Genomic DNA, 26,306 nt, shown 5'->3' with positions numbered 1-26,306 from the left:
GGAGAGGTGAAGTTTTAAAAGCTGTCAGCAGTTAAACATCAAAATATGGAATCAGACTATTTATTTCAGTGGAGTTTATAAGAAAAGATTCAATAATAAGTGGTGAGATATTAAATTTCCCACAGTCTGGCTTTGGTATTTCCCAGTGGTGTCTTTTAATATGTTCCTTTGTCTCTTGTACTTCCTACAAATTAGTAGTTAGACCTAGAGGTTTAATCAGATTAATGTTCAATCTTTTCAGCAAGACTACTTCATAGGTGGTATTGTACACTTCCATCAGGAAGTACATAATGTCTATTTTCTCTTTTTTTTTGTGATATAATCTGGATCTAGTTATTTCTCAACGTTTGCAAAGTGGTGATATTCTATAATATAATTTCACCTAATTTATAAGTTGAAATACACATAACTGATTATACTGAGGTACAGTTCATATAGAGAAATCAAGGTTAATGGTTGATTTATTCTTTTTACTTATACCACTTTTCAAAGTAATGCAGTGTTGCTTGGAATTCTCCAATGATGACCAATGATTTTTTAAAAATCATTATGAATTCAAGAGTTAGACATATTGTATGTTTCAATCAATATTCTGATTGCTGCCCAACATCTTCCATTCTTGGTAATTGGGAAACTAATTTGACTTAGCTCCTTTTTATTTAAACCTAGGAGGCTTGATCCCTTTCTTGCTTTCTGGTCTAATAGAGTGTTCCAAGCTCATTACATAAGGTATGTAATCAGCCATTTCTTAACAGAGCCCTGGTTCCTTTTAGTGTTATCCTTATTTTTAAGCTGAGAAAACAAATTTGGTGAAGTTTTTAGCTAGTATATGATAGACCTGATATTTTGGCTCAGATCCATTTTATTCTAAAACTTCAAGTTTACTATCCATTGGAGACTCTTCTATCCCATGAACTTAATTCTTATTTAGCATTGTTTTTAACTAATTAAAGTTTCCACAAATTCTACTTTAAGGGAAAAGAGAACTTGAAACTTTTTATAAGTGCTTTCTTTTGCTTTGTCCATCAAAAACCGACATATAACTTTACTTGCTCTCTTTCTATATTGAGTTGAAGAGAAACTTTGTTCTTCATCCAAGATTAATTGCTTTACTTCTATCTCTAATCATATGAACTATTATCCAGAATAGAGTTTTATTCTCAAGCATCTAGAGTTCCTCTGTACATTCATGTACCTATTTTATCTTCTTTTATCTTGTGAGTTAAAAAAGAAAGCCAAGAGAAACAGGGCCAGACTGTAATATATTGCTTCATCTTTTCCAACTTTGCGAGTTACTCCTTCTGCCCCATTGCTTTGTATGTTTTGCAGTGCAGTTGTTCTTAATTTTGCTTTGGTTATTTTTTAAAAATATAAGATATAAGCTTAAGGCCCCTTTGTTTTCCATTTCATGCATACTTTTCTTTTTAAAAGGCAAATCTCATCATGAATTTAGTATTTATCTTCCAGTACATTTTTAAAACATTTTATAGCATAGACACTGATCCATACATGATCTACTTAGAAGTTACATAAATACTATCATAATTTACTGTTTTAAAACTTTTTCCCCGAAATCTTAGGGGATTTACTCACATTTATATAAGTAGCTATGTTTAATTCATTCTACTTTAGTATAATAATCTATGGTATGATTAGCACCATTACAAAGTGGTTGTATTGATTTACCCTTTTAACTTTGGGTTAAGCATTTTATTTCACCACATCCTCACCAGTACTTTGTATTTTCTCACTTTAGTGTGAGAATCTTTTAAGGTATGTGAATCTTTTAAAGTTATATATCCCTGGTTATTATGTAAGTAGACATATTTATATTTATTTTTTCCTATTTCCTCTTCTATGAATTTTCTGTTTATATTTTTGTAGGCAATTGTTATATGTTCTGAATACCAATCCTAATGTCTTTTAAATGTGCTATAAATATCTTCTAGTCCTTTGCTAGTCATTTCACTTATAAAGGTAAATTAAAAAAATCTGCTTCTGTATATTGAAGGCAGTATACATTTACCAAGCAAAATATGATTGGGGGAGAAAAGAGGCTCAAGTAAGTAAATCTTATTTAGTGGGCACAATAATAATCCCCCAAAGATGCCCAGGTCCTATGTTACCTTACATGGTGAAAGACCTTGCAGATATGATTAAGTATTTTGAGATAGGTTCAGTATCCTAGATTGTCTGGGCAGTCTCAATGTAATCAGAGGAGCCCTTATAAGAAGGATACAGGAGAGTCAGAGTCAGAAGGCAATGTGACAACAGAAGCAGAGATTGGAGTAATACAGGGCCATGAACCAAAGAATATAGGCCACCTCTAAAAACAGAAAGGCAATCAATCAATCAATCAATCAATCAATAAAATTCTCCCCTAGAGACTCCAGAAGGAATGCAGCCCTGCCAACACCTTGATTTTAGGAGGTGTGACTTCCAAACTGTGAAATAATGTGTGTATTTTAGCTACTAAGTTTGTCATAGTTTGTTAGAGCAGCAATAGGAAATTAGTATAGATTTTGGTACCTGAAAGTGGGATGCTGCTGTAACAAATACCTGAAAATGTGGAGGTGGCTTTGGAATTTTGGGTAGTGGGAAGAGGCCAGAAGCATTGTGACAAACATGATAGAGAGAGCTTGGATCGCTTTGAATAAAATGTTAGTAGAAATATGAATAGTAAAGAATCTTCTGAAAAGGACTTAGAAGAAAGTTAAGAGCATGGTAGAGAAAACCTGTATCATCTTAGAGAATACTTAAATCATCACAAACAGACTATTGGTAGAAATATGGACATTAAAGGCACTGCTAATAAGGGATCAGAAGAAAATGTGGAACATGTTATTGGAAACTTTAAGAGAACCTTCATTATTTAGTGGCAGAAAGCTTAGCTGAATTTATCCTAGACAGTTATGTGGAAAGTAGAATTTGTAAGGGACGTTCTTGGATATTTGGATGAAGAGATTTATAAGAACAGTGTTGAAGTACACTTAGATTTTTTTTCTTGCTGCTTATACTAAAATGTGGATGGGAAAAGATAAATTGAGGGAAGAACTATTAAACCATAGGAACCAGGACTTGATGATTTGGAAAATATTCAGCCTTGATTATACAGAATGAAAAAAAAACAAAAACAAACCCACTTAAATTAGTAGATTCACTGTCAGGAAAGTGTGCTCTGGAGACAAAGCCATGATTGTGTCTGAACAGTCTTTTGCTAGTTCCTTGAAAGGATTGGAGTAGTTAGTCATACAGAGAGTTCTTTGAAGAAATTAGGTGTGCGACTCATCGATCCCTTTGGCCATTTCAGCAGAAGCCAAAAAGAGACATGGGATAATCTAAGAAAAACCTATGGAGGAGCCTCTTGAGTGGAGTGAATTCCTGTGTCAGACACGGAGACCCACAAGGTTCATGAGAATTTTACATCAACAGCAACAATGCCAGCTTAGACTAAAAGAGACAGAAAGAAGAAATGAAAGAAGGTTCCAAACAGCACAATTCTATCTGTAGGAAACAGATTGATAAAACTATGGAACTGGAAGCACATTCTATCTATCCTTCATGGTAAAGGAAGGTTGACTTGAGGGGCAGAGCCTCGGCCCCCGAGGGTAAAGCTGTGAGCCAGGGCTTGAGACTTAATAGAGTTTGCCTGACAGGATTTTGAAATTGCTTGGGATGGCTGACTTTTTTTTTTTTGAATGGAAATGACTATGTTTGGTGTCCTATGAGTGTCTCACCATTGCATTTTGGGAGCCGATAACTTGTTTTCTAGTTTCATAGGTCCACAGAGAGAAATTTTGCCCCAGGTGGAATATGTACAGAGGCTCATCTATACCTGATTTGTATGATTTAGATAGATGATGCAATTTGAGACTTTTGATTTGATGAGATTCTGATGAGATTTCATACTTCGAGTTGTTGCTGTTGTGACTTTTGGAAATGGCAGCATGGGGTGAATGCATTTTGAATGTGAGTTGGATGTCAATTTTTGGGAACCAGAGAGCTGACTATGGTAGAAACAGTATTATACCCCAAATTATGTCCAAGTTCTAATCCCTGGAACCTGTGAATATGTTACTTAACATGACTTTACAGATGAGATTAAGTTAAGGATTTTGATACAGAGATATTGTCCTGGATTATTCAGATGTACCCAATGTAATGACAAGGATGCTTATAAGAGGGGCAGAGGAATGTTAGAGTCAGAGAAAGCAATGTGACAATAGAAGCAGAGGAGAGAAGGCAATGTGATGATGGAAGTAGAAGTTGGGAGTAATGTGGGGCCATCAGCCAAAGAATGGGGACCACTTTTAGAAGTTGGAAAAGGCATGGAAACATAACACTGATGGCATACAATTCCAGTAGTCATTTTGTCAATTGCTTGCTGACTCCATTAATTAATCCTCAAATTCAGTTAAAGTCCAACTGAATACTCTTAATTTAACACTCAGCTAAAAAATAACCTCCTAATAACAAAGAACAGCCCCTTTATTCTTTGCCCTTTTCTTATTATTTGTATACTTACTGGGCTGTAGATGAAGTAAGTGAATCTACAGTAATTATTTTATGACTGTGATGTAGAAAAATGAGCAAATGTTCAAGAAAATCTCAAAGACTTGGGTACTGACATTGTTGAGCCACTAAATCAATGCTTATATAACCTATTCTGGACTTCTTGATTTATGAGAAAAATAAAAATTTATTTTTAAAGGCAACATTGGGTTTGCTGATGTTTGTGACCAAATGCATTTCTACCTGATATTCTTACAAAATGAGCTGAAAAGTCAGTGACAATAATTACGCTGAGAAGCACAGTGAAATTTCATAATTAAATGATAAAATCAAATGTCATATAATATCAGTAGCATATGTGTGCAAGAGCTTCTATAAAACTGTACTAATATCTGACCAAACATGTAAGATATTTTAGTTTATACTTGTGTTAAACTGATTTGCAGAATATCAATTGAACCTTAAGTGTGTATATACATATGAGTGGAAGAATTTGACAACATTTAGTTATATTTATCTTTGAAAACTCAAGCAAAGGGATAAGTGGTGTGTCTTTGATTTAATTTTATGGAATGTGTAGACTTGAAAACTTGCATTTGGGTCAGTAATGCAAAGCACCAAACATATTCATGGCATAGAATAGTGTTATGTAAATAAAAGAGATTCCACCTGAGTGGCAAGCCATACTCTGCTTTGTTCAGAGAAAATAGTTGATGATCAACATTATGCTTTCTGACTTTAGATTGGATTTGAAATAAAAAGTAAAAGGTATGAATATATTTAAATTGCAGTCAGTGTATATGTGTATTTTAAGTATGAGTAATGAAGAAATGAGTAATACAACTGTCTGATCACACTGAAGTAAGAATATTGATGAAGGGATAAATGATCTTATGAGCTATTGAAATAAAATATAAATTTAATGCTAGTAAAGACCATTATGATTTTATGTGGTTTTTTCAAATGGCACTCTTAGTATCTTGAGTGGTCTGAACTCATCATTTCCAAGACAAAATACTATGCTTTTTAATGTTGAGGATATTTTTGCAGGACTTTAAAAGACAATTAAACTGTAATACAAATAGCTTGTTACAGCCATTTGGAATTTTTCCCAGCTCAATGTCTCTTTTAGTCTATGGAGAAAGAAACTGACGATGTATTATTTAGCTAATATGTAAACCACATCCAAATGTTACAACAGAGCAGGAAGAAATAATTTCTAGGACTGAAAACAAGTGTGGATTAGAAATCCACTTACTGTTGTCTTCTAAGGTGAAACATCCAACCAGCTTTTGGCTGTAAAATTTAGAACTTGTCATCTATTAGAGTGCTGAAAAGTAGTCATCATTGAGCTATCACTCTATAATTTCTTGGCCATTTGTGTTTAATATGAATATCTAGACTTATCTGGCAGCCACTAAATACTTGGTGCCATTTACAGTGATCTATGATTGTGAATTTGAAATTTCTAATTTTGTAAAAGTTAGCATGAGAAATCAATTGCAAATATAACCTAAATCGTAAATTAAACTATCTACCATTGAATTACATAAAACTACATTAGTGAAAGACTGCAAACAATATTATCTTTCTCATCGAAATAAAAGATATTTTATTGCTAATTTTAAAAATATTATTTTTTTTGTTATCATGAAAATTACGAAACATATTTTTTTAAAATGACCAAAAATTGATGATCTTCATACACATAGATTAGGAGTGTGTAGAGTGCCAAACTTTAAGAAACATTACCATTGAAGTTATAGACAAGGAATCTTCATCTTGAGTATTAAATAAATGCCTTGTTTGTTTCAGTGCTCTTAGGTAGTTACAAGTATCCTTAATTTTAGGAATCGGAAATTCCCCATCATCTTCTTGACCCTCCATCCATATGAAATTCATACTGACATTCTATTACAGACAAAGTTCTTATTCTGGTGCTTTCATTACCTGATGACTTGATCTGCAACCTTATCTGCTTGAGGGAAAGTCTGTAAGTCTGTCCAGATGAGCCTACTTTCAGTTGTTTTCTGATTACCACCAACACATCTCCCATACGTTCTTAGGGACGTGTGAAAAATTCTAATTTGTTGTGTTCATTGACAATAATACAACAGGAAAAGAGATTGTCTTTCTTATAGCAATGAGAATTGTGAAGAAAAGAATCAGTCTCTTCATAGTATTAGGCCATACCTTTGATGTGACTCAGTAGTTACTGCACAATAATCTAGTTAAAGTAAATATGAATAATTGACCCCCTTTCCTACACAGCATTTCAGAGATTATTTTAGATCCAGGCAATCCTAGTTTCAGAGCTATCAGTGTATGTAAAGATCTAGTTTCTGCTAATCACTTGTAACTATGAACATTATAATTTCATTGTGATACTACAACTAGGTATAGAAAACTGCAACTCATTTACTGAACCTTTTTTGGACTTTGATTTTGCCAGATCTGGAAGTATATGCATGAATTTGTATAGGTAGGTGTAGTCTTAGTATATTTATATTTAGACTAAGAGCAGAGTGTGGAATTAGTGACCAGTCAGCTGAATTGAATCCAGAAGTGGATTATGGCCAGTTCATAGTTAAAAAAAATTGAATTAGTTGCCAACATTTGTAAATTGTAGGATTTCATATATAAATCCAGATTTTTAGTTTTTCTTAAAAATGAAAAAAAGGAAACAAAAGCCAACCTAACCACAATCAATTGGAGCTGATTAAATGCTGCCCTTAGGGGTGAGGGTAGGTGATCTCTAGTGTACTGTTTTCTATTAAACACTTATTTGCCTGCTTGGCTCTAGTAGCCATTTGAATTTTCCATCCTTGTGAGTGTAATTATCAATTAATTTTATATGGGTTCTTTAGCTTTATTTAAGATTTATAACTCTTAACATTATTTTATTTGGCTGTGTCCAATCACCTGTGTATTATTCATTGTTATTGTTTCTTTTTTCTTTTAAAAAGAGGAATTGGAGTTTGCAAAGAGCAGGAAGAATACATTTAAGAAACTATGCAAAAGCTCATTTTGCACTGCACAGTAATAAATGTTAATGAACTCTGAACATTTACATAGTACTAATTTACCAAAATAGGCATTTAAATTTTTACTGCTACTAGATAATCCAACATATAGGATATAATAGGAACAGGAGAACTATGTTGCCTGTTGGTGAAAAATTTTGAGCACAAAACTCTTATGTAATTGTTGATCATTTGGTGAGGTTTTTCAGGATAGCCACATTTACTTATATTTACTCTAGCTCAGAACATGGCTGTATAGCTTCAGATTTGCTATATTAAATTTTTGATTCAGCTAAATTACTAATACCAGTATTGACATGAACTGTTATTTCAGCAGACATATTAAGGAATCTAAGTAGCTTTTTATCAGCTTTACTCAATTTTATGTTGAAATGTTTGAAACTGCATAAAACAACTCTGTACTCCAAAGCAACAATATACAGTCGAACCTAGTAGCTTATATTTAAATTCTGTCTCTCCTGATATCCTTGTCTATATTTACATGGAAAAGCCACTTTTGTTTTCTATTTCTGTTACTGAACATATGGTGTACTAACTAGTATATGATTTATTCTATTAAGCACTTTCTGTCATTTATTTAATTTTGTAATTTCAGTGGTGTATTACCTAAGTGCTATGTCTGAGACCCACTGACACTTGTAATGCTATTATTAATACAGTTATTTTCAAATCTTTTTTGTTCACTTAAGAGTTTTCCTTACCATGTTTATTTTAGTTCTGCTTAAATTTAATTAGTTGTTTTAAAAAAAATCACATGGAGCATATTTGTCTCCTGAGATCAGAAACAAAGAATGCATTATGATTTCTCTATGAACCAAAATTTATTTTGCAATTATGGAAATGAACATAATAGACACACATTATTTTCTATACTCACAAGTCAGTTATATATTACTCTGTCCAAGTAATCATTATGATTTAATCACCTAAAAAGTTAACTATATCTGGGACATACTTATTAAATATATTCAATTTTAAATGAAAAGTCTATTTTCTTTTATTAAGATTATAGTGCCAAGTATAATCATGTAGCAAAAATTAGGTTGATATAAGAATACTGAAAATATTTTAAGTTGCAACTTTCATTTTGAGTTGCTTATAAATTTGTTTCTTTTTAAATTTGTTTCATAATAGAAAAAGGATGCTAAATATCATTTTGTTTTTAGGAATTAGAATAGATACATTTTAATTAGCTCTGGAAAATGGAATAATCCTCAGTCTTACCATAATATTCAGTCTAGATATTGGCTGAAGAATATAGTAAATAATCTAAAAATTGTTGGAGTAAATTCTAAAGATTAGAATGATTTATAAGTTCATATGGACCATTAAAAATTTGTGATAGTAAGAATATAGTGTTAAAATTAATATAATACTGAGAATCACATAAATATTACATAATGTTCTTAGCCCTTTTTCTTCTTTCTCTACAAAATTTTCCCAGAAATCACTTAGTTTCACGGCTTGAGGTACCACGTATATATACTGATCATTTCCAAATACACAAATCACTTTTGATGTGTATTTACACCCTGAATCCTCCACTGAGTCTAGTTTTCCATGAATTACTGTCTTTAAGACATTTCTACCTTGAGGTTTTATAGGAACTATAAAACTGACATTTCAAAACTGACCTAATCTTTCCTCCAACCTTACTCTAGCTTCCATTTTCTATATTTGACAATTGCTTACATTCATTAGCCAGGACTGTCACATGGCTACTCCTGTCTGGCAGATGGCTGTAGAAAGGGAGGTTGGTAATTGGGATTGTACTGGCAGCCAGTAATATCTGTTTCAACTACTTACAAGCTATCTTGCTTTTGGATATAATTTAACTTCTTTGTGTTACAGTTTTCTTATTTGTGAATTGAAATAATGCCTGGCTTGTCGTAGGTGCTTTGTAAATGTTAGGTGTTATTTCTGTCATCTATTCTTGCATAGCCAATCACCTTAAAATGTAGTGCCTTAAAACAACAATTTGTGATCATTTTTAATTCTTATTTTTCAATTAGAGTTGACAGTATTATTTTATATTAGTTTCAGGTGTATAGCATAGCAATTAGGTATTCTTATAATTTATGAAGTGATTCACTCAGTTAGTCTAGTACCCACTTGGCACTATACATACTATTACAATATTGACTATATTCCCTATGCTGTACTTCACATCCTTCTGACTATTTTGTAACTACCAATTTGTACTTAATTCCTTCATCTTTTTTCTTTTTTCTTTTTTTTAAAATACCTACAGCACCTGGTATTCCTAGGTGGTCTCCCATCCAAGTACTAACCAGGCTCAACCCTCCTTAGCTTCTGAGATCAGATGACATCGGGCACGTTCAGGGTGGCATGGCCGTAGACATAATCCCTTCACTTTTTCACTCAGTCCCCCAACCCCTCTATCATCTGCAATTACCAGTTTGTTCTCTATATCTATGAGTTTGTTTTCATTTTATTTGTTCATTTATTTTGTTCTTTAGATTCCACATATAAGTGAAATAATGAGATATTTGTCTTTCTCTGTCTGACTTATTTTACTTAGCTTAATACCCCCTAGGTCCACCCATGTTGTTGAAAATGGTAATATTTCATTTTTTATGACTAATATTCCATTGTATATATGTACCATGCCTTCTTTATCAATAATTTGTTACTTTTCATGATTTTACTAATAGTGGCAGATGGGGTTCGATCTCTAAAGACGACTCAGGGCCCAAAATGATGATGCTTAATTGCAGAAAAAGAATACAAATAGCAACAGCATTAAAGTAAGGATATTCTTTATAGTTAAAGGCTGCAAAAGTTCTAGAGAGGCCAGGAGTGAACTCTAATTGTCTTTCTAAGATCATACCAGGATATGCTTTCTGACTTAAATGAGGAACCACTGACACATGCATGGAAATTTCAGAACCAGGGAGAACAAAATGGAGTTTTGTCAGAGTTTCTTATCCTCTCCTGGTCACATAGGAATATTGTATTATGTAACCAGCACCAATAGTAGAGCCCTCAAGAATCTCACTGAAGCCAAGAGAAAATCATCAATCTTAGTGTTACCAGTGAACAATATAAACTAGCTGATACAAGACACTCTAAAACTCATAGGTGGCCTAATTGCAAAGCAGGACTCTTAAACAGTAGTTTCATAACTTGACCCAGGATCAGCACCTTGTAGATACTTTAGCAAAATAATCCACACCAAGTCTAGGCCTACTGGAAATAACCTTCACAGTGCAGTAATTGTCTGGGTTTGCTGGACTCAGTTGGGTGGTTTTTCTGATCCATATGGTATCAGCTGGGGTCATTCATGTGGCTGTGTTCCAGAGTATCCAGGATGCTTTCATGGCTCCTTGGGTGGATTGGTGGTAATGATTGTAATGAATGGAAGCTGACTGGGCCTCGCTTTCCTTCCAGGTGGTTGGACTTGAGTGGAGGCTTTAGGCTCCAAGAGTGCAAGTGTAGAATATGTCATGCCATTTAAGGACCAGGCGCTGAAGTGGCCCTATGTAGCCTCCACTGTATTTTCTTTGTCAAAAGAGGTCACCAGGCCAGCTCAGAATCAGGAAGAGGGGAATGGACTTCATCTTCTATGGGAAGTAAGGCATGGGTTTATAGAGATAGGAGAAATTTTTGGTGACTATCTTTGTAGACAGTTTATCACACTATCAGTCTTATACTTATAATAATTATCATCACCAGAGCTATTCTTTAGTCAAAGAAAGCAAGAAAGTACTCTTTCACCAGGGACCCACCAAAATGCCACATTCACACCAAGACCGTGAAGAAGGCAGCCCAAGTCATCATCAAGAAGTATTACATGTGCTTGGGCAGCAACTTCCGTACCAACAAGTACGAGTGTGAGGCAATTGCCATTATTTCCAGCAAGAAGCTCTGCAATGATATAGCAGGCTCTGTCACCCATCTGATGAAGCACTTTCAGAGAGGCCCCATGAGAGGTTCTCCATCTAGCTACAGGAAGGGGAAAGAAAAAGGAGAGATGATTATGTTCCTGAGGTATCGGCCCTGGATCAGGAAGTCACTGAAGTTGACCTTGACACTAAGGAAATACTGAAGCTCTTGGACTTTTGTAGTCTGTCCAACCTGCAGGTCGCTCAGCCTACAGTTGGGATGAACTTCAAGACACCATGTGGAGCTATTTGAATCTTTCTGCTGTTCTGTAATATTTTCAATAAACCATAGACAATCTTCCCCACAAAAGCAAGAAAGCATTATCTTGCCTGGACTTTTGAAATAGCCTCCTAACTGGTATCTCTACTTCCAATCTTACTCTTTTCTTTAATCTTCATAGACAGTCATATTTATCTTAAAATAACAAAAAAATAAACAACCTAATTAAAAAATGGGCAAAAGACTTGAATAGACATTTTTCAACGAAGATTTACAGATGTGCAATCAACACATGAAATGATATCCTACATCATTAGTCATTAGAGAAGTGCAAATCAAAATCACAAGATACCATTTCACATATGCTAGAATGGCTTTAATAAAAAAATGTAAAATAACAAGTGTTGGTGAGGATGTAGAGAAACTGGAACCCTTGGGAATGCAAAATGATGTAGCTTCTGTGGAAATCAGTTCGGCAGCTTTTCTAAAGGCTAAATATAGTATTACTATATGACTCAATAATTCTAGATGTGAAATTTTTCCTCAGAGCTTGTGCACATGATTTTCAGTCTTTTAGGAATGCTGTTCTGACCAATATTTCCATTGTTTTTGCATTCTTTTTGTATAAGAATGCTATTTCATCCATTCTTCCCCAAATAAGCTACTTCTTGAGGTAGGTTACAGCATAAATGGTCTTTCTTGTCTGCCTTCCATTGCTGTTTTGTGTCTGAGCACTTCGTATTCTTCATGACACTAATTGCAATTTGTAATTACTTTATTTATCTGTTACCTGTTTTTTGTTTGTTTCCCTCACTGGAAGTTTTACTTCATGAGTTCAAAGCTCTGTCTTGTTATCCATCCAAGAACCTGACACATATTAGGCAATTAAATAAATATTTGTAAAAATAGTGAATGGATAACCAAAGGAATTTTGTTATGAAATATAAAGCTATATAATAGGTTAATGAAAATTTAACATTTTAAAATCAGTTCTGTGATGATCTTTGCAATATTATACTTTTCTAGTACTCTTTGAAGAAAGAAGAGGGGCTTTGTAGTTAGTCAGAACTTAGTTTGATTTGTGCCCATCTAGTTGTATTAGAGGTAAGTTATTTACTCTTTAAGGATCTTATTTTCCCCAGTGAGCAAACTGAGTAATGTCTATCTTGCAGGATTTTTAAGGATTAAACATAACATAGGAATAGTTATGTTATTATTTAAGGAGCCTGGGACAGAATGGTGCTCATTAAATATGGGGAATTCATGTTTCTTCATTTCATTTGTAAGAAGTATTGTAGATAGGGAGAACTAAAAACATTACTAAGTATTTTTGCAGAAGTGAGAGTTTTATAGACTAAGAGAATCCCCTAAAGTAAAATAAACTTTTTTTTTGCAATATTTGGATGGATGCTAATAAAAAAAGCCTTCAATTTTTTCTCCCTCTACACCCTTTCTGCAATGTCATCACATTTCAGTTTGGATATATGGACATAGCTTTAGAACGAGGCCACTTAGTTAAAATTATACTGGAAGAACAAGTAACAATTAAATTAGTAAAACTACAGTGTATAGAAAGAAATGAAAATCTTAAAATTAGACTTAACTCTGTATCTTACTACACCAGTCCTCATTTGGTAATCATTAGAATTTCCTCCATATTTTTTTTTTTTTGATTTCTATATTTGAATAATCATTTTAAGTCCATGGCATAGTTTCAGGTGCTATATGTATACTGTTATGTTCTGTACAAATATCAGATCTTGTAACATATATTTTGTATTTGAAAGAGAGATACAGAAAAGTCAAGAGTTATGAATGAGTTTATCAGTCTATTTTTATGTTCCCATCTATTCATTTAATACTATGAACGATTTATGTGTCAAAAGTATGGTAAAGTTGACTTTTTCCTTCTTAGAATTACTACTGTCATGACTCTTAGACTTTGATGGTACCAGTATTATATTTTCTGCTACATTCCTAGCTTCATGAAATTCTTTATATTTTGTAGTTTTTGTAGAAAAGGACAGAAGGGCTTCTGATTGAACAAGATGGATTGGACCATACTTATATCTTAGCTTCCTCTCTGTGTTAGTTTCCCAGGGCTGCCATAACCAAGTACTATAGGCTGGGTAGCTTAAACAAAAGAAATTTATTTTCTCATGGTTCTGGAGATTAGAAGTCTGAGATCAAGATGTTGGCAGTAATTTCTTCTAAGCCCTCTCTCCTTCACTTGTAAATGGCTGTCTTATTCCCATATCTTTACATGGTCTTTTCTCTGTGCATGCTCATGTCTGTGACCAAATTTCCCCTTCTTATAAAGACATTAGTCATAGTGGATCAGGGCCCACCCTAAAGACCTTATTTTAACTTAATTACTCCTTTAAAGACCTTATCTCCAGATACAGTTACATTCTGAAGTATTGGGGCTTAGGACTTTAACATATGAATTTTGGAGGGACACAGTTCAGCCCATAACACTCCTAAAGCCTCACTAAATTAATAAGTGAAAGAATAAAAAGGTAAAATACAATAAACACAAAAAGATTGGGGAAGAGGAGATGATAATTGATAAAAGAGTTTCAGTTTTCAAAGATGGAAACCTGATGGCAAATGGTAAATGTAAAAGCTGATAGGTAAAGTTAAATGGTAGAATGGATAACGTTGTTCAGGGGGCGATGCCAAAGAGAAAGCCAGTTCACATTACAGTACCTTTGAAAAGTCCAGGAATATCAATTACTTTGGAAGAAGGCAGGTGGGACTGATAACATCAAGACTGGTGATAATCTGGATAAGAAGACTAATCTTTTGTAGTGAGGCAACTTTCTCATCCCCACTCTAGAAGAAGATGTGAGATCTGTTGGTATCTTACTTACGGACTTGGGGACACTGATATAGAAGAAAGGAGTGAGATGATGTCACAAAATGGAAGGTATTTCTAGACACCAGATTGGGGTTTCTAACTACCGTTTACCACTAAAAAGGATCAGAGCTTTTTAGAGAAATGGCTGGTTCTGGGTCTGGAGCAGGAATTGTATGTGATGAGCTTGAAGCATCTTGTCATACCAGAGAGCAAGGAAGCTATAAAAGTTTATTAGAGTCATGTATAAAGGACTCAGAAGGTCATGCAAATAGGTTTCACTGACCAAAGATGGGATAATTTCAGCACCAGTGAGCAATACAACTCCAATATATTTAAATTCATGAGTTTACAGTTAGAATTCAAAAAACTTATTGGTTAGTGGTATAAGATGCTAAAGTCCAACTTGGTACTTTGAAACTGGTAAATTAGAGGGGGGATAAAATGAAGCATTTATCTTTCTTTTCCTATGTAACTATACCATATAGTAACTAGTCGATGAAGGAAATGTCTTTTTATAAAAGTATTTCAGCCAATAAATGGGAAAGAGTTGTAGGATTATAATATCATCATTTGGAACCCATAACAAATTACTAGATCTAGTCAGTAATCGTCTGTGGTGGCTACCATTGCAGAATGAGAGAGAATCAGTTATTATATGTGCATCCTGGTCGAACTACATAGCACCACCTATGAAGTAATCTTGCCAAAAAAGAAAATTTAATTAGAATCTGATCAAGCCTTTATATTAAACTGCCAGTTTATAGGAAGTATGAGGGAATGGAAACACATAGATATTTAATCGAGAAAAGAAAAACTGTGGGAAACTCAAATATTGGACAAAAAACTTAGCTTCTTCATCAAATAAATTGAAAGGAAAAAAAAGTGATGGAGAAGAAACCTATAGCTACAAGAGACTTAAAAACATATTAACCATGTATAAGTCTGAACTTTTAATTGGGTTCAGATTAAAACACAAATATATAATTATATATTTCTATACACATCATAATATACACAAATTTATGAGATAGTCATAAAAATTTGAACTCAATAATTAAGGAATCAAATCATTATTGATTTTTTTAAGATAGAAAAATGTTTTGTGGCATGTTCCTTATTTTTTAGAGGTACATTCTGATGAAATTCTATGAGATTTTGGACTTGCCTCATACGTCTTTGGAGTGGTAATTGGGAAAATTGGTTGAATTAGGAAACAAATGTGGATATGAGTTGAGGATTATTGTTTCTAGGTGATGGGTGTATGTGAATTTCTTATACTATTCTTTTGTGTGTGTGTGTGTTTAATTTTTTCATTAAAAGTAAATGGAGAGTTTAAATGAAAGTTTATATACAGAATGAGGAGAGAATTCCAGGCACCTTTCCCACTAACCTAAATTGTCAACCAGACTTGAGAAAAGACTATCATTTGGGGGCCTGCTAATACAAAGTTGAGTCGTGTGACTCCATCACAGCATAAAACGTCCAATAGGTTTTAAGTCACACCCTAACTCTAGGCAGCAGTGGCAGTTTTAGAAACAATGGAAAGTTACCGCACCTGAAAGCTGAGCACTGTGATTTAGGCCTCAATACCGATTGTACATTAGAAGCAGCCAGGAAGCTTTAAATTAAAAAAAATTGATAATGCCTGAACCTCATTTCCATAGGCTTTAATTTGAATGAGGTGGAATGAGGCACTGTTATTTTAAAAGATTCCCCAGATGATTCTCTTGTGCAGCTTAATTTGAGAACCATTAATCTAGTGTGAGCTTCTCAAAAGCAGAGCCCATGCTTTGATTACCCTATACCAGTGCTTTGCACATAGTAAGCTGTTAGTATTTTTAATGAAAGTAATAATCATCACTGCAAGTGATGGTGACTGCAAATTAAAGGAGTGAAGGTGAAACTGTATCACTTTCTCCAGTCCCCCTAATCTCTGCTGATGATCAAATTCCTTCCTCTAAATACCATCTAATCTAATGGTATTATAATTGTACCCCAGTTTTTAAAGAAAGAAGCCCGTTTTTATTAGGCTGTGCATGAAAAGATGTCATAAACAACCTGTTCCAATAATCTTTAGCCTGTTTCCAAGGCAGAATTCTCTCTAGATCTGGGCCTTCTTCCTTAGGATGGGCTTAGGATGGGTGTGGCTAGTCAGAGAAGCTGTAGTAGTGACCCCTGTCAGGCTGAGTTCTCCATGGTGCATGAGAATTATGTGCGGCTTCTTAAAAATGTGGATTCCCGGACCCAACAAGATTTGATTCACTAGATTTCAAATGAGACACTGGAACACTATGTATTTAATAGGTCGATATTAATGCAGGTGGTCTGTTGATCGCAATTTGAAAAAGCAGAGTAAGCATCACGACATTTTCAGCCTGTGCCTAGGGTTTGGTCTTCTCAAAGTCTTTTTCGCCTTCTTTATATTGTCGTAAATGGAGACCTGTCCTTCAGTGGACAATGTCTCACAGTCCTATTTTGGAACTTATTTTAAATTTGCTTATTAAATCCTAAGCATAATTTTTAGAATCAAGGGCCTAATTTTATCACTCTATCTTGTTTTAGTGAAGCAAAGTTCAATAACATTAGAAACTTTATGAAAAAATAGAAGAAAAGGAAAAGGAAGTATTCATTAAAAGGGTTAATATTTCTACTTTTATGTGAAGAAGTTTCTTGAGACTAGGTATATTCATTTATCTCTATTCACACTTAATTCTTCTCCTATAATCTCTTAGTAATGACCACTTATGCAACTGTTGAAAATAGGAAGAAAGTAAACCCAGTATGTCAGTAACTGATTATTTTTTACCATGCCTGCCTATGTAAAGAGAAGATGGATGTAGCATATTTGTAACATTCAAGAAAACAGATTAACGTTGTGTGTTTGAAATTCTGTTCTCCGTATTTATATATTTGAAACATATTTCATAGGTTTATATAAACATGAAATTATGCAGTTCTTTTTCTTCAAAAGTTACTACGAATTCATAGATGAAAATAATCTTACACGCCATAGCCGAAGTGCATCTTTTCTATCAGCCATCAAATAATGGCGTGGATTTGTTCATTTGAAACCAGATAACATGGTCCTTTGCATAAATTTTTAGAATCTAATGTATTTATAAGAAGAGATACTTCTGTATTAGACTTTCTACTAAAGAACTTTTTAAAAATTATTATTTAACATGTGGGCTTTAAGAAATGGCTAATGCTCATATTTGGAGCTACATTGTTTCCCAGAGGAACATATCTCCAAATTCATTATATGATCAGTGAAAATATAGAATTCAATGCATGCATTTGTCTATTCATCCATTCTTCTGGAAAATATTTACTGAGTGCTTACTATGATCCAGGTACTTTTTTATGCCCTAAAGATATAGCAGTGAACAAAATAGAAAAAAATAATGGCCTTAAGGGCTTACAACATGAAGGAAAATCATATTTTGGATAGTAAAAAAATGGTTAGGTTAAAAAAGAGGTAGGAAAGGGGACAGTTGTTTGGGGAAGGCAATGAAATTTGAGATTTGGATGGACTGGAAATGACACATTGAGAAGGGGACATTGAGTAAGTGACTTGATTGAAATGAAAGAGTGAGCCCTTTGTGCTATCTAGGAGAACATTCCAAGCTAAGAAAATGGCAAGTGGAAAGATCCTGAGGTGGATACGTGACAGATCTTCTTGAAAACAGAGCGAATGGAATGGAGAGAGTAGTGGAAGATGAGGTTAAAGTGATTATAGTGTCTGGGCATGAAATTCATATCATATTAAGGACCTTGAATTTTGCTTGAAGTGAAATTGGAAACAATTGGATGGGTTTGAGAAGGCAAATGGTGCAATCATTGTGGTTTTGATTTGCATTTCCCTAATAGCTAGCTACTGCTGAACATCTTTTCATATATTTGTATATGTTCTCTAGGGAGAAGTGTCTGTTTAGGTCCTCTGCCTATTGTTTGATTGGGTCATTTGTTTTTTGTTGTTACTGAGTCATATGAGTTCTCTGATAAGGGCCTAATATCTTGCAAATATAATTACTTGCAAATATAAATACATTCAGATGGTTGTCTCTTTACCTTGTTGAAGGTTTCTTTTGCTGAGCAGAAGCTTTTTGGTTTGATGTAGTCCCATTCTTTTATTTTTGCTTTTACTTCTCTTGCTTTCGAGGTCAAATTCATAAAATCCTCTTTAAGTCCAAGGTCCCTGAGTTTCATTCCTATGTTTTCTTCTATGCATTTTATTGTTTCAGGTTTTATATTCAGGTCTTTAATCCATTTTGAGTTAATTTTGGTGTGTGGTGATAGACAACAGTCTAGTTTCATTCTGAAGTTTATTTTTGGAAACAGATCAATGCAAATTTGAAAGACAGTAAAATTTTTTCTTAGAGAAGAGCTGGTCATATAATTTTAAATGGAAGAAATATAGAAGCCTCTTTTATTCACTGTAATGTTTAATCACGTGGAGTCAGATAATTTTTTTCTGAGCTCTGTCAGTAGAGGGCAGCAAAGTTTCAAGTAGTGTGTTTTCAGGTTCCTGGGAAAGCTCTGATAAGGAAAATTTCCTTTTTTTTTTTTTTTTGTTTTGTTTTTTGTTTTTTGGTTGCTTTTAAGAAGTTTCTTCTGGTTTGCTTTTTAATGAAGTGCTTTGGTAATATCATATAGGAATTCACTTAAAAACCCTGTAGCTTTGGTTCAGATATTTAGCCAATTGTTCCCTTAAGTGCTATAAATGCTTTCTTAATGAGAACATGTATTTTTTTCTTTCTGTAATGATTTAGGGAATACCGGGGCCTGGAAAATATGACATTAAAAGTCAATTTCAGAAGACCGAAAGTGTGACACCAAATGTAAATGATGCATCACCTGCTTTTCTTTCTCAATCCCAGGTAATGATCTATAGTCATTTTCATAAATAGAGTATAATAGGTATAATGTGAATCCAGCAACAAATTTAATGATGTTCAGGGAGATTATAAAAAGGAAAGTGATATTTAAGGAAATTGGAAACAGATATGGCCTGGGCAAATTATATTGCCAAAAAATGTGGGGAAAATGAAATAAGATTACAATGTTAACACCATTATGCAAAAATAAATATTAGAATTGAAACATTTTTTATTATGCAGAATATTAAACATTTTTTATTATGCAGAATATTAAACATTTTCTATTTGCAAATGTGAAAGTTCAGTTTAGCTTATAAGAAATTTTAGTCTGCATTTTTAAATATACTTTGCTAATGAATGTATAGAAGGTTAACGTGTAGTCTATGAAGATGAGCATTTCTTTCAGAGAAGATTCCGAAGGCTCTTTGTGGAGCCAGGCCATAGGTCATATCTACAACTGCCATTGGGGCTTAGTAATTCTAGAGTCTGTTTCACAGTAATCATTTTAAGGTATATGATAAAGAGATTTGAAGGATTCTAAGATATTTCTAATTTAAGAATATTATTAGACTAGCAAAGCTTTATAATGTGCCAGCCTCCAGATCAAAGTCATTGCAATATTTATACAATAGTACTATGTACAGCTCTGGTTATGTTATTTAACTTGAAAAAGTTATTAACCTTTAGATGACTGCAGGTGACTACTTTGGTTTTCTTGTACTTAAGAGGCACCTCCTTGGAGACAAGTAGATAGATTGCCGGTATATTTTGGAGATATAATTAACATGACTTTTTAATGTGAAGGACTTAGGAAGAATCAAGAATGAATACCAGGTTTCTGCCTTGGGCAACTTGATGATACTTAAGATACTAAACAAAATGAATGTGTGGAAGTGGGATGTTGTGCATGTGCATCCCCCTGATTTTTAAAAAATATAATTTTATAGCTAAAACTTCCAGTTTTTATGCTATTTCTGTTCATTTGATATGTAGTTCTAATTTAATATCACTAGGCATCAATTATAATATTTTAAATATATTTGCAGAAATGGAATAGAATATGATAATTATTCTGGGATGAAAGAAATGGAAGAGTTAAAACCAACATGAGTGCCTGCTAGGGGTAGTATTAGTGTTCAGTTGAATATGAGCAGATACTTATAACTGATTAAAAAAAAAGCAATAATGAAATTAACAAGGTAAACTTAACTCACAGTTTTTGGTTTATAGTTATAAAGAAAGATTATGTTTCTGGAATACTTATTTTAGTTATTAATTTAAGGAATCGTCTGGTATTTAAATGCATTAAATTTCCTTATGTCTTCAACTATTAATTTTTAAACATAAGATTTCCTTTATCACAATGCTCTTCCTCTTGCTATGTATTAGAAACACTGGGAAATTTTAATACCTTCTGATACCCAGGTGACTTCTTCCCTTCCTCCTAGAAAGGCCCAAGCATCGGCATTTTTTGAACTTCTTAAGTAATTCTGTATGAATATGCAGCCAGGGTTGAGTATTATAATTTTAAAAATATACTCAGCAAGTAAATAATAAAATAGTATTTAGGAGAAAAATTTAGAGAGTCCTTCATGCTAGTTCCATTAATAAATTGTTTTTTGGTAGTGTTAAGGTTTAACTACTGTGTAAGATACAAAAGGGCATGTATAATATACTGTTTTGTGTAAGAAAGAAAGGAAAATAAGAAACATAAACATAATTGCTTATCTTTATATAAACATATCAAGGATAAACCAGAAAACAGTGGAATTGGTTACCTATAAGGGATGGTGAGGAGATGCAGTGGAAATCCTGGTATACTGCAGATCATTTTTACTGACTTGCAGGAGCCCATTATTAATTTTTCCATTTTGCGTGTTGGTTGATGTTATGTTGGTAGTTTGAAGTTAGCCACCATTGTGCTGTATTTATATCATGAACATTAGCAAATGTTATAAGTTTGGACATTTTTCCCCTAGTGGCACAGCATCCATTGAGGGTGCAAGGGAAATGAGAGGGAGCAACACTTCTTGGAGTATACTTTTAAAAATATGTATTCATCTTATGGAAGCATGTCAGTGTTCCACATATTCAAAAATAAAAATCAATAAGAATGGAAAGTTTTAAAAAAAAAAACCCAAAACAAAGCAAATGGAAACAAATGAACAAGTATATTCCAGATGTATGCTCTTAACCACAATGAAGGGGAAAAGAAAGAAAGAATAATCCAGGTAACCATAATATTTGACTCTATCAGTCTAGGATGGAGTGGGTTATAATGAGTACAAAAATTGCAAACAAATTCTGAATTTTTTTTAGTAGGTAGGTTTATTGTAGTGGTATAGGTGAAGCAATCATGAAACTGTTTTAGATGTATTATAGGGTTGAGGTAAAAAGTTGATATTATGAACCAGGGTTTTCACTGTGGAAGAAGGTACCTACAAACATGGATTAGGAGAGATAAGAAAGAACTTTATGGAACAGATTTGAATTGAAGGTTTTGGTGTGAACTCATGATTAAAAAAAAAAATATATATATATATACACACACACATACAGACGTGTATGTACATGATATATATGCACATATATATGTACATGTGTCTAGTGTACATATAAATATTGATATAGATATATAAATATGTATTCTACCTTTCTCTACTAAATGAGCCAGGAAACAAGGACTGTGCAGAGTAGGTGGAAGATGAATCTGTAACATCTTGTTATGTCAGAAAGTTTAAAAGGTCTCAAAAAAAAAGATGAAGGCATATCATAGGGATATATGAACCAACATGAAAGGCCCCCTACTGGAAAAAAAAAGTAATCATAAGTAATTAAAACTGACATTCATGAGACCATATGGGCAATAAATAGGTAGATAGATAAATAAATGAATAGGGGGAGAAGGGAGGGCTCTTGTTTTCAGAATGCCAAATGTGTACTGATAAATGTAGACAGAGTATTGAATTTGACCAAAATTAAAATCATTGAGGTCCAGAGAACATTATGTGCTTCCAGATATGATACTCTGAGAAAAGCATGACATCATCTATTTAGTATTCTGTCTGGAAATGAATGACCCGAATATAATTATAAGGTAACATAAGAGAAACCCCAAATAAGGAAGGTTCTATTATACAAAAAAAAAGATTGTTATATTCTACTAAAGTCACAAAACACAAAGGAAGGCTGTTAAAATGTTTCTGTATTAAAGGAGATGAAAAGCAATATCTGACTTTAGACTAGATTTGGTACTGGAGGGGAAAAATACAATAGAGGCATTATTAGATTGACAGATTTGGAATATGAACGGTTGGTTAGTTAAACATATTATCGATACATTTACTGATGTTGATAACTGTACTTCAGATATGTAGAAAATATTCTTGTTTTTAGTAAATGCACACCAAAGTATTTAGGTATTTAGGGGTAAAGGATCATGACGTATGTAACTTTCCTTTAAATGTGTGTATATAGACAGAGAGAAAAAGGCCAAAACAGGGAGTGGGTAAAGCAATAGGCAAATGGCTTAATATATTAACAATAGATGAATCTGGGCCATACACTATCATCTAGAATTTCATATTGAGATAATTTCAAAGTCTATTTGTGTTAGTAAAGTATGTAATATATTGCTGTATTAATACATAGATTATTTTACTAAAAGCTATATATTTTATGTTTTGATAAGTGCAAGATCTTAATTCATCTACATTTTCTTCACTTCGTTAAGAAATAAATTAAACTCCAGATGTTATATTATTAAGAAAGCATTTTTTAACTCATGCAATGTAAAAATGTACTGATAGTTTCTCATTGGCATATTTTTCTGTTCTTCACTAGAGATTTGCACCTATGAAATCAAGCACTCCAGCTCCTGGCACGTATAATGAATCTCGAACTGCTTTCCAGTCCTTGAAGAAAACACCAACATTGAAAAGTATCCCATTTGGTCAAAGTGCTGCTAGGTTCACACAGGTCTCCAGGACAGAGGAAATGCCAGGTTAAGAATTAATCCATTTTACTACTTTGTAGCTTTATGTAACTTAGTGTTCTTAAGATGAATATACCAGAAGTTACAGTCTTTTTGTTGTTATTGTCCTATGGTTGGTGTTGTCATTTTGAGTGAATAGTTTTTTAAAAGCATTGACTATGTACAATAGACATAGATAAAAATAATATGCAGTTTTGGTAAGATTTCAATTTAATATGTTACACATCTTAGTTATAATTTTCCATTATTTTTCTTTATTCAGTGAATTTCCTAATTTTCTCTTGGATGAACATATATAATATATCAACTATATGGTCACTGCTAATAATTTAACTTATGATACTCAGTTTTGTTAAAAATTTATTTGGGGAAGCCCATCACGTATTTTAGTATTCTCAGTTGGTGTTCTGTTATACAGAGCTAAGAATTTAGCACCAAAATACCATATAATTGTGAACATGTGGTTATCTATTGCTGCGTAACAAAGTGGCTTTAAAAATACAAACTTTTCTATTACATATCAGTATTTTATGAAATAGATGGAAGGCAGAGCTCAGATAGTACTGTCATTCAGAGTGCATGCATAGCTCCAGCATTGCTGCCTCATGATAGCTGGTCTTCAAACATAGTAGCTCAGGGTACCGCGAGACCTGGCAGGATGCTACAAAGATTTTTATGACCTGTCCTCAGAAATCCCAGGACATCACTTTTGCCACATTTTATTAGTCAATCAGCTCACCCAGGGCAGCACATATTGAACAGAAGGACATGAAAATTCATCTCTCAGTGTCAGGGTTAGCAAAAATTTTGTGGCCATCTTTAATCTACTGTGGACTACCCTCTGGCCAGAAAATACTTATAGTTTTCCTGCATGTCTTCTCAAGGCTTCCAAAGTCTCATGCAATTATGGTATAATCTTGAAGTCTAGGATCTTGTTATCTGTCAGGAATAGGTGCAGGGGAGGATTCTGGCGAGTGGTACTTCAGATCAGCTTCTTGAGTGACTCCTCTCTATTAGAAGAGCTGTGAACTAAAGATACAAGTTATCTGCTCCACATATCTAACACAATGGTGGGACAATGATAGGATAATCATACTAGACACTCCTATTCAAAAAAGAGGGAAAACTGGAGGCCCATAGTAGTCACAGGGCTATAGCAATTCTGAAATCCAACCAGGCATATGTTGTCATTTTCTTAATTAAGACCCCATTGGGCTACCTGGGACTGATTTTCTGTGGTCTTTTGTTCTATCTTTGGGCCTCTTGGTTTCATTCTTCAAACCGTCCTTTTTTTTTTTGTATAAGAAATAGGCTATGTTTGCAGCTGGAGCTTTCCCAGCCTGCTTCCTGCACATAGAAAATTTGGAGTCTATATGCCACTCTTTATTTTGTACTGTTGTTGTTCTTTTTATTCCAGCTTGGTATAATTCCTTACAAAAAGTTTGTAGATTTCTTATTATATTAATCTATGATCAAGTATACTGGAAAAAAGCCACATTCACATGTACTTTTTAGTAAAACCCTTGTCTACTTTGAGCCACCTTTGTTGCTGCTGTTAAATTTTAGGAGCACTATTGTCTTAGCCAAGAGGGTATTTGACATATGACTTTAAAATTCTTAGTGGTTCTTTTCTTTGAGAGATTCTATGAGTTACCATCTTAAGTCTTTCTGAGGTCTTAGCAAAGGATCTGAAAGCCAAAGTGTGGATTTTGTCTTACCCTCAGGGTGTTTCTTGCTCTGAGAGCTTTTTGCTATATGGAGAGACTGGGATGAAAAATGGTTTACTTTCAAACCCTAAAAATCTTGATTTCTTTTTATTTGTATAAGTTCTGTTAGAAAACAATAGTTTTAGTTCATCTCTTTCTATCCTTACCTTTGCACACATAGCTAAAAGCAACTAGTTGGCGCTTTTGATATTCAGCCTAGAAATGTTCTTAACTAGAATCTACTAATGTATTAGGTATTTTCTTCATTGTCCCAAGCATTAGTTTTGTTAAAATTTCTGCCATTATATAATACAAATTATCTTTTCTCTGAACTTCAATGCCATTTTTATCACTGTCCCTTAAGCCACCACTAACTGTTTCCTCAAGACTCTTTTTCTAAGTCTTGAGGTTATTTTAGCTTCTGACCCATTGTCTGATCTCAAACCATTTCTACAAATGTTAGTATGGTAATTTGTTATGGTAATATTGTATTCTTGGTACAAAATTATTTATTACAAAATTATGCTATTGAGAGATTGAGTCTTATTTTTTACCTGTTTAATCTTGGCTAGCCTGGTGGCTTTCTTGACCAACAGCATGTAGCAAAAGTGATATTCTAGCACTTCTTAGGTCATGAACTTTTACAGCATAAACCTGGACCTGTTGAAATACACAGTCTTGGAGATCTGTGCCTCTGTGTAGAAGTCTGACTATTCTAAGAGTGTCTTTCTGGAGAGGTCATGTATAAATACTTGGCACCATTCCAGCTGAGCAAAGCTCAGTAGATTTCTTATGAATCTGAAATCCAAATTATTTCCAAATATGAATTTATCAAGTGACCCAATTGCCTTATGATTGGGTCTAGTTTTCAATTTAATGGTCTATTGTATGACAAATAAAGTATTGTAAATTCTCCAAAGGTTAGTTTATTTGTAAAGGATAAAATTAAATTATGATGATCTCTAAAATCTAATTCTGAATCTTACATATTTTAAGAATTAGTGAGAATGGCCTTCATGGAATTCTGGTTTTTTATTTCCCATGAAGATATTAGAATGCAGTAATGGACTTATCAATCAGAGTAAGATAGAAGGCACCCCTAAATTGTCTAACTATGGGGTTCCTGGGCATTTCTACACTTAATCGCTGGAAATGAATATGAAAAACCTCTAATGTGAGTAAATT

At 33.5% G+C, this 26,306-nt stretch overlaps 1 protein-coding gene and 2 pseudogenes across 1 annotated transcript in view; 2 read left to right on the top strand and 1 right to left on the bottom strand.

The window, feature by feature from the left end:
- Positions 1-26,306, top strand: part of STPG2 (sperm tail PG-rich repeat containing 2) — a 464,008-nt gene that overhangs the window by 65,403 nt on the left and 372,299 nt on the right. The window contains exons 8-9 of the mRNA XM_039845754.1: positions 19,314-19,421; positions 23,265-23,424. Of these exons, the coding sequence (XP_039701688.1) occupies positions 19,314-19,421; positions 23,265-23,424 (268 nt within the window). The remainder of the gene's footprint in view (positions 1-19,313; positions 19,422-23,264; positions 23,425-26,306) is intronic.
- On the bottom strand, positions 9,799-9,917 carry LOC120588475 (uncharacterized; annotated as a pseudogene).
- LOC120588085 (40S ribosomal protein S17-like) lies at positions 10,839-11,968 on the top strand (annotated as a pseudogene).

The sequence above is a fragment of the Pteropus medius genome, unplaced genomic scaffold (genome assembly GCF_902729225.1).
Source record: "Pteropus medius unplaced genomic scaffold, Ma_sr-lr_union100, whole genome shotgun sequence".
Lineage (NCBI taxonomy): Eukaryota > Metazoa > Chordata > Mammalia > Chiroptera > Pteropodidae > Pteropus > Pteropus medius.
Note: the sequence above shows the minus strand (reverse complement) of the source record. Positions and strands in the feature narration are given on the sequence as shown.